This window comes from Electrona antarctica (genome assembly GCF_951216825.1).
Source record: "Electrona antarctica genome assembly, chromosome: 8".
NCBI lineage: Eukaryota > Metazoa > Chordata > Actinopteri > Myctophiformes > Myctophidae > Electrona > Electrona antarctica.
In genome coordinates, this window is record NC_136789.1 from 28,430,500 (window position 1) to 28,439,759 (window position 9,260).

General features: G+C 43.5%; 2 protein-coding genes across 2 annotated transcripts in view; both read right to left on the reverse strand.

The window, feature by feature from the left end:
* Positions 1 to 5,471, reverse strand: part of LOC306927563 (uncharacterized protein) — a 26,833-nt gene extending 21,362 nt beyond the window's left edge. Inside the window, exons 1-4 of the mRNA XM_079507346.1 lie at positions 5,204 to 5,471; positions 4,338 to 4,755; positions 3,423 to 3,514; positions 756 to 862 (exon numbers count right to left, since the gene is read on the reverse strand). Of these exons, the coding sequence (XP_079363472.1) occupies positions 756 to 862; positions 3,423 to 3,514; positions 4,338 to 4,603 (465 nt within the window). The 5' untranslated portion in view covers positions 4,604 to 4,755; positions 5,204 to 5,471. The remainder of the gene's footprint in view (positions 1 to 755; positions 863 to 3,422; positions 3,515 to 4,337; positions 4,756 to 5,203) is intronic.
* The window catches only part of LOC306928694 (AT-rich interactive domain-containing protein 5B-like), a gene marked incomplete at its 3' end in the record, with an annotated part of 49,095 nt that continues 45,000 nt past the window's right edge, over positions 5,166 to 9,260 (reverse strand). The window contains exons 9-10 of the mRNA XM_079508964.1: positions 5,770 to 5,809; positions 5,166 to 5,483 (exon numbers count right to left, since the gene is read on the reverse strand). Of these exons, the coding sequence (XP_079365090.1) occupies positions 5,166 to 5,483; positions 5,770 to 5,809 (358 nt within the window). The remainder of the gene's footprint in view (positions 5,484 to 5,769; positions 5,810 to 9,260) is intronic.

The window sequence follows — 9,260 nt, forward strand, 5'->3', positions numbered from 1 at the left end:
AGAACCGCTGCTCCTTCGCCTGGAAAGGAGCCAGCTGAGGTGGTCTGGTTAGGATGCCTCTCGGGCGCCTCCCTAGGGGAGGTCCTCGACGCACGTCCCACTGGGAGGAGACCCCGGGGCAGACCAAGGCGCAGTTGGAGGAAACACATCGACTCACTGGGCCTTGGAACGTCTCGAAATCCCCCAGGAGGAAGTCGCTAATGTTGCTCTGGAGAGGGAAGTCTGGAGCTCTCTGGTGGAACTGTTGACCCCGTGACCCGATTACGGATAAGCGGTTGAAGATGGATGGATGGATGGATACTGCTGGTACCTGCCTGGTACCTGGTACTGTTGGTTTTTATCTCCTACCAGGACCTTTAGTACACTTTTGGTTTTATATTATATCCTACCAGCTAGGACCTTAGCTCAACCGTCTGGGCACCTAGGCTGCTGAGCCAGGCACTGACGGCGTGCCGCGGGTTCGACTCCCGATCCCGACGGCCCTTGCCACGTGTCTCCCCCCATATCTCCCCCCATTTCCCGTCAAATTACTTTAAAAAAAACTATCAATAGACGACAGAAAAAGCCCAAAAAATATCTTAAAAAATAATAAAAATAAAGAGATCTATTAACATGGTTTTTGCCGTTGTTATCTTGGCCTTATAACTGTTTCTGTATTCTTTCAAGAATCTTCTTTCTTCCTTCAACATAAAAAGTCTTCCTTCAACATAAAGGAATGTTACATCATAAACAGTTTTGGGGTGAAGAAGTGTTACCTTCATTCTCTCTATCCAGGACTCTGATTGGCTGGATGTGGGAGAGTCCCTGCTGTAGCGGCCTCTCCTCTTGCGCGGACGGCCCCTCAAGCTAAGGGGCGGACATCCTGGAGAAAATAAAAAAATATTTATGAACATCGAACAAAGATTGTTTAGTCGTTTGGAATATATATTGCCTTCCCTATATTTATTAAAAGACTGAAACATGAAGGCAATCCTGTGAAGTGACGTCTCGTCCCTTGACTGAAAGCTATGAAAGCAACCTCTACTCCTCCGGGAACATAAATAATTGTGTGTCCTGACAAACAAGCTTCAAGTCCCGTTTCATCTGATTCACAACTCAGTGACTGTGGCTTTAATACATCGTTGTTGTCGTCGGGCGGAAAACCCCTTATCTCCATATTCTGGCCTTTTGTGTTTCTTCGTAAATTAACCCATTTTGACCTGAGATCAGATTTTTAAAATGTCTTCTACATCCTGACAGTTTTCTGAAAAAGCTATGTTTCTATGTCAGTCGTTCTTCGATTTTTTTCAAAAAATAGCAGACCTACAAGCTCGTAGCGCGCCACTCGGTGGCGCGCTATGAGCTTGTAGATCTGCTATTTTTCAATAGCTAAAGCATAACATGATGCGAACACCAAAACACCATTTTAAATCTTCATTATGTGTATGACGTATCTATAACAAGTAACAACTAATGATAACTAGCTATAATCATGGATCCATGTATGGAGGGGTGGTGTTTTTTTTAACCCATTCTGGGCGGGAACCCCTTTTGGTGTTTTAAGCATTATGTTATAATTTAGCTATTGAAAAATAGCAGAACTACAAGCTCATAGCGCGGCACCGAGTGCCGCGCTATGAGCTTGTAGGTCTGCTATTTTTGACTATCACTGACATAGAAACATGAGGTATTTCAGAAAACTGTCAGGATTTAGAAGACATTTTTTTTAATGTTGACGTCAGGCCTAAACGGGTATGCAAAAGTAGAAATGAAGTGAATGTTATCTCTGCACACATTCCACCCTGACAGCGAGGGTCCTCCCAGAGACTCAGGGAGACTCTCCAAGGACACCACATGAAACCACGTGACCCGGCCCACCACACCAAGGCACTGCTTCTCAAACAGGGACGTGCAGAGAGTGTTCGAGAGGCAGGGGCTGAAATCCCGTAAGAGGGCACTTTTGGACAAAGAAATAGCAGATCTACAAGCTGAGCTTGTAGATCAGCTATTGTCGGGGCGCAACCCAGCACTCTTCTTTATCTACTGGAGTTGCTGGTCCAAAATGTAACATTGAAGATGTGGTATTGAAGTGTAATTGTATTTCTGCCTCTTGGCCAGTTCCCACTTGTAAAAGATACGCAGTCTCAATGTGTTTTTACTGGTTAAAAAAAGGTTAAATAAAATAAAAAAAACAACATGGATTTCGTAACAAATTTGTTCCAACGTAAAAATGCTGTGTTCCAAGTCCAGCAATTCTCCTAAAATGCTGCCTTTCCGGCACGGCATGGAAAAGGAGGGGCATTTCTTTCGCCATAGTAAATGTACAGAGTACAGACACACTGATGACCACTGTACTGTCTGTCTACAGAGTACAGACACACTGATGACCACTGTACTGTCTGTCTACAGAGTACAGACACACTGATGACTACTGTACTGTCTGTCTACAGAGTACAGACACACTGATGACTACTGTACTGTCTACAGAGTACAGACACACTGATGACTACTGTACTGTCTGTCTACAGAGTACAGACACACTGATGACCACTGTACTGTCTACAGAGTATAGACACACTGATGACCACTGTACTGTCTGTCTACAGAGTACAGACACACTGATGACTACTGTACTGTCTGTCTAGAGTACAGACACACTGATGACTACTGTACTGTCTGTCTACAGAGTACAGACACACTGATGACTACTGTACTGTCTGTCTAGAGTACAGACACACTGATGACTACTGTACTGTCTGTCTAGAGTACAGACACACTGATGACTACTGTACTGTCTGTCTAGAGTACAGACACACTGATGACTACTGTACTGTCTGTCTAGAGTACAGACACACTGATGACTACTGTACTGTCTGTCTACAGAGTACAGACACACTGATGACTACTGTACTGTCTACAGAGTACAGACACACTGATGACTACTGTACTGTCTGTCTACAGAGTACAGACACACTGATGACTACTGTACTGTCTGTCTACAGAGTACAGACACACTGATGACTACTGTACTGTCCGTCTACAGAGTACAGACACACTGATGACTACTGTCCGTCTACAGAGTACAGACACACTGATGACTACTGTACTGTCCGTCTACAGAGTACAGACACACTGATGACTACTGTACTGTCTGTCTACAGAGTACAGACACACTGATGACTACTGTACTGTCTGTCTACAGAGTACAGACACACTGATGACTACTGTACTGTCTGTCTACAGAGTACAGACACACTGATGACTACTGTACTGTCTGTCTACAGAGTACAGACACACTGATGACTACTGTACTGTCTGTCTACAGAGTACAGACACACTGATGACCACTGTACTGTCTGTCTACAGAGTACAGACACACTGATGACTACTGTACTGTCTGTCTACAGAGTACAGACACACTGATGACCACTGACTGTACTCACGGATCTGAGCCCAGAGGCTGGTGTTGTTGTCCAGACTGGGGTGACTGAAGGTATCTCTGCAGAACAGAATCCTGGTGCTGGGTAGCGCCACCCTGTGGACATAAACAGCATTGTAATTACTGTATTCTTTAAAATCGTAGTGTGTGTTGCCAATTCTTTACCCACACACACACACACACACAGGCTGAGAATGGGTGATTGTAGAGTAGTACATCGGTTCTCAAACTAAGTGCCACCTTTTCCTGATTTGTGAATCAAAGTACCCCCTTTACACGACTATACTTGTCGCTTAGAAAATGAGAAAGCTATATTTCTCATTTTCTAATTTGAATCCTGAAAAGTCGTTTAGGACCTACGAGGTATCCACCTGATGCTCTGAACGAACGATAACCCACCTTTTGAAGAACATATTGTAGAAGACAAGACAACACCACAAATAAGAGAAGGAGTGCAAGACTTGAAATCAGACCATCCTGGGCACATTTAATTTAACCCATTTTGGGCGGGATCCCCTTTTGGTGTTAGCATTATGTTATGCTTTAGCTATTGAAAAATAGCAGATCTACAAGCTCATAGCGCGCCACTCGGTGGAGCTTGTAGGTCTGCTATTTTTGAAAAATCGTGAAAATGTGACACAAATCTTTGAATATATATGTTCTTTCAGAAGACTTTATTTCGACGTCAGGCCTAAATGGGTTAACCCATTTTGACCCGAGATCAGATTTAAAAAATGTTTTCTAAATCCTGACAGTTTTCTGAAAAAGATATGTTTCTATGTCAGTCGTTCTTTGATTTTTCAAAAATAGCAGACATACAAGCTCGTAGCGTGCCACCGAGTGGCGCGCTATGAGCTTGTAGGAGTAGTAGGTACTAACCGTATGGCCCCCAGTGCCAGCAGTAAGTATAGGTACTAACCGTATGGCTCCCAGGGCCAGCAGATGGGGGTCGTCCCCTGCTGCTCCATCCTGGATCCTCCTCTGCAGCGAGCGGAAGCGACAGTACTGAGGATAGCTCAACACCTTCACCACCGGAAGTGCCGCCACGCAGAGAGAGACAGCATGCTCCGCTGGGCGGTCCGCAACGCAGTGAGAGACCGTCTGCGCCACCGGGCGGTCCGCTACGCAGTGAGAGACAGTCTGTGCCACCGGGCGGTCTGCCGCTATGACCGCATGCGACCGCATATGACCGCATGCGACCACTGGATGCTCCGCTACGCATTGAGAGACCGGCTGCGCTGCTGGGCTGTCTGCTGCGCAGTGAGAGACTGGCTGCGCTGTTTGGAGGTCTGCTACGCAGTTGGGCAGCGCTGGGCAGTCGGCTACGACCACAGAGACTGCAGAGAAAAGGATTGACAGTGACCATCATCATCATAATCATAACCTTTATTTAAAATCAAGAGTACAATTGAGGCCTGGGCCGTGGCTCAGGGTCCAGGCACCTTGGCTGGTAATCCAGTCTGGCACAGAGTGCCGCGCCACGAGCTTGTAGGTCTGATATTTTTTAAAAATCGTGAAAATGTTGCCCAAATGTTTGAATATATTCTTTCACAGCGAACGTTTTTAACTCAAATCTTTGCTTCTCGGGGAGGTCCCTGGAACAACATATTTTCAGATGGGGCTCGGCAGGCAATTACATAGATTTTTTGGGGGTCCTTGACATGAAAATGTTTGAGAAACATGGCTTTTTCAGAAAACTGTCACGATTTAGAAGACATTTATAGAATGGTCCTCGGGTCTAAATGGGTTAACTCATTGTTGTCCTGTCTGTGTGGAACAACTTACTCTCCGTCTGGTCTCCGGGGGCTTCGGAGGAGTCGTCCTGTCCACTGGAGGCGGTGGAGGGCTCGAGGGGGCTGTTTTGGGTGGAGGAGGAGGAGGTGGAGGAGGAGGTGGTGTTCTCAGGGGTGCTGGGGGTGCAGATGGTGATGTTGGCCGGAGGTTTGTGGAGTCCGTTGGTCCCACTGGGTTGGTCCTTCTTCCACTCGGCTGGCTCCACACACGCCCACTTCACCAGGTCATCCACCCGAACCACCACCTTCTTGGATACCGCCAGCACCTCATCCTGGACACACACACACACGCACACACACAATTAAAATAATTTAAGCGGATTCATGGCCAACAACAAACTGTCCCAGTGCCTTCGTGATATTATCAAATGTTTTATTACAGATGCAACATGGGGTTTTCAGAAAACGGTCATGATTTAGAAGACATTTTTTTAAATTTCGAAGTCCGGTCTAAATGGCTTAAACTCATTTATTTATTACATACAATTAAATAATGCTGTTGCTGAGCCTACATAAAATTAAATAGTAGCCGTTGCTAGGCAACTACAGAAATGATACGTGAACACAGTAATCTCTGAATCTCCAGAGCTCGGGCGAGCTGTAGGATGCAGGGGGAGAATATGCATCTATAATTCTCCCCACAACAATATTGTGACGATGATATAAGTGGCGATTAGGGGCTGCAGCAGTTTAACCCATTTTGGGCGGGAACCCCTTTTGGTGTTTTAAGCGTTACGTTATGCTTTAGCTATTGAAAAATAGCAGATCTACAAGCTCATAGCGCGCCACCGAGTGGCGCGCTACGAGCTTGTAGGTCTGCTATTTTTTGAAAAGTCGTAAAAATGTGGTGCAAATCTTTGAATATATATTTCAGAGCGAACATTTTTAACTAAAATATTTGCTTCTGGGGGGGGGGGGGGGGGGTTCCTGGAACAACATATTTTGAGATGGGGGGTCCGTGGGCCGTGGCCCAATAGAGATAATTCTGGGGGTCCTTGACATGAAAAAGGTTGAGCACAACTGACATAGAAACATGGGTTTTTCAGAAAACTATTAGGATTTAGAAGCCTTTTTTTTTAATCGCCATCAGTCCAAAATGGGTTAATGGAACTAATACATTTAATTGATTGCAAAAACTATAATGATAATTTTACTAAACTAATCGATTGGTAATAGATCCCATTTTGGGCTATGATGTCATAGGTGGGGGAAAAACAGCAACATGCAGTGAAATTCCCTCTTGGAGAAATAATTGCACTGCAAGGTTTTAGTTATAATAAAAATGATCAAAGTCAGCTTGTCGTCTAAACTCTAAAGGATAGGCACAATAAGCCATCGGCTTAACCCATTCTGGACGGGGCCCCCGTTTTGGTGTTTTAACTAAGCATTATGTTATAGTTTAGCTATTGAAAAATAGCAGATCTACAAGCTCGTAGCGCGCCACCGAGTGGCGCGCTACGAGCTTGTAGGTCTGCTATTTTTGAAAAATCATGAAAATGTGGCACAAATCTATTCTTTCAGAAGTCTTTTTATTTATTTCGACGTCAGGCCTAAATGGGTTAAACCTTTTTGGTCTCTACAGAAATTGTTAAAAAAAAGAATAATAATATGATGAAATGAATACATAGAATGTTCATTCTATGACCAAAATAAAATTAAACTGAACTGAACCATCGTTTTCTGCTATAGTCTGTGTCTGGAAGCTAAACCCGATAAAATGGGGATTTCATTCAAATGTGTCGTCATTCTATTCCAACCTTTTTTCTGCTCCTTTGATTTAAAATCAACATCAACTAACTCACTGATTAACCCATTTAGGCCTGACGTCGAAATTAAAAAAATTACAGTTTTTCTGAAATAACTCATGTTTCTGTATCTGTGGTGCTCAATATTTCATGTCAAGGACCCCAAAAATGATATGTAAATTGGCCGCCGACCCCCCATCTGAAAATATGTTGTTCCAGGAACCCCTCAGAAGCAAAGATTTGAGTGAAAAACGTTCGCTCTGAAAGAATATTTAATTCAAAGATCTGTGACACATTTTCACGATTTTTCAAAAATAGCAGACCTACAAGCTCATAGGGCGCCACTCGGTGGCGCGCTATGAGCTTGTAGATCTGCAATTTTTCAATAGCTGTTCCCGCCCAAAATTGGTTTAAGTCTCTCGTCTAACAATAATAATAATCTCTCCGCTCTATGAAGAACTCCAAAATGTCCAAATCTTAACATTAGGCTAATCTAAATACCGTTTCGAAATATAATAATACAACTAGTTCATGATTTGTACTCTATAGTTCCTGTTTTGTATACTACTAGAAATGATCTACGTCCCGACCACTCAAACCGAGATCAATTATTTGTGGTACGATACTAAACTAAAGAACTAAACACATGTTGACTATCACACCACGTTGTGTGTGCTCTTGTTTTTATACTGATGAAACTGCCTTCCTAACCAACTACAATGACTACTGGATGTTCTGGTTAGTTCCCATGGTGTGTAAGGTTGAGTGACGCAAGTTCATTCATTTGTTTGTGTGTAGCTAATATTATTTCTTTATTTGTTTATTACTTGTAAAACTGTGATGCGACAATAAAAGCCGATTCTGAAATGCAGCACATTTTAAATGTGTCATCAACAACATGCCACAACTAGCTTCAGCTGAGCTCCATTTCACATGAGGTCTCTAAGTGGAAGGCCATGAAGCTAAATCATTTTTAAAACAATATTTTATACTTTGGCTAATTTAAAGTAAAGCACATATACAATATACATATACAATATTAGAACATGTGCTAACACACTGTAAACGATGCATCTACAATTTGTACAGCAATGTAATTGTTATGTCCATATCAAATAAATAAACATAAACATAAGCTTGTAGAGCAGCTATTTTTGAAGAATCTTGAAAATGTGTGCAAATCTTAAATATTTGTTTGGGGGGGCAGTGTTGCCAGATTGCGTGAGAGAAATATGCCCAAAAGAGAAGCGACTAGGCCATTTGAAAATAGCCGATCTACAAGCGCACAAACCCATTTAGAACTGAGGACGATTCTACAAATGTCTTCTAAATCATGACAATTTTCTGAAAAAAACCCATGTTTCTATGTCAGTCGTTCTCAAACATTTTCATGTCAAGGACCCCCAAAAATATATGTAATTGTCCGCCGATCCCCATCTGAAAATATGTTGTTCCAGGGACCCCCCAGAAGCAAAGATTTTAGTTAAAAACGTTCACTCTGAAAGAATATATTCAAACATTTGGGCCACATTTTCACGATTAAAAAAAATAGCAGACATACAAGCTCGTAGCGCGGCACTCGGTGCGCGCTATGAGCTTGTAGATCTGCTATTTTTCAATAGCTAAAGTATAACATGATTCTTAAAACACCAAAAGGGGTTCCCGCCCAGAATGGGTTAAAACAACATTAGGAAACGAGCCCAAATAAGCAAATAACTACACTAGTACACTAGAAACAAGCCCCAAAAAAACCGCAACCACCAATATTTACAAGCAACGTTAGCCTACAGAAAAAGCCCCTTATAGTGAGCGGACATGGCAACACTGATGGGGGAGACCCCGGCTGGCCTCCTTTGGACACCATGCAACTTATTTAACCCTCTCCCCTCCCTCCCTCCCTCCCTCTCTCTCCCCTCCCTCCCTCCTCATGGTCTCTCCTCCTATTCCAGTTTGTCAGCTCTGACACTGATCCCTCCTGTGTTAGCTCACTCACTCCTCCAGGCCGTCACAGAACACACCGACCAACCAACCAACCAACCAATCCTGTGTTAGCTCACTCACTCCTCCAGGCCGTCACAGAACACACCGACCAACCAACCAACCAATCCTGTGTTAGCTCACTCACTCCTCCAGGCCGTCACAGAACACACCGACCAACCAACCCCCGCCCAAGAAACTAACTATGTACCTTCACTGAAGTACTGGAGTACTTTTACTTCACTCCAGTAGTTCCGTTACGCCACGTAAGTATGTAAGTATAAACATTGGAATATGTAGTTAATTTGCAGATTTAGGTTATTTATA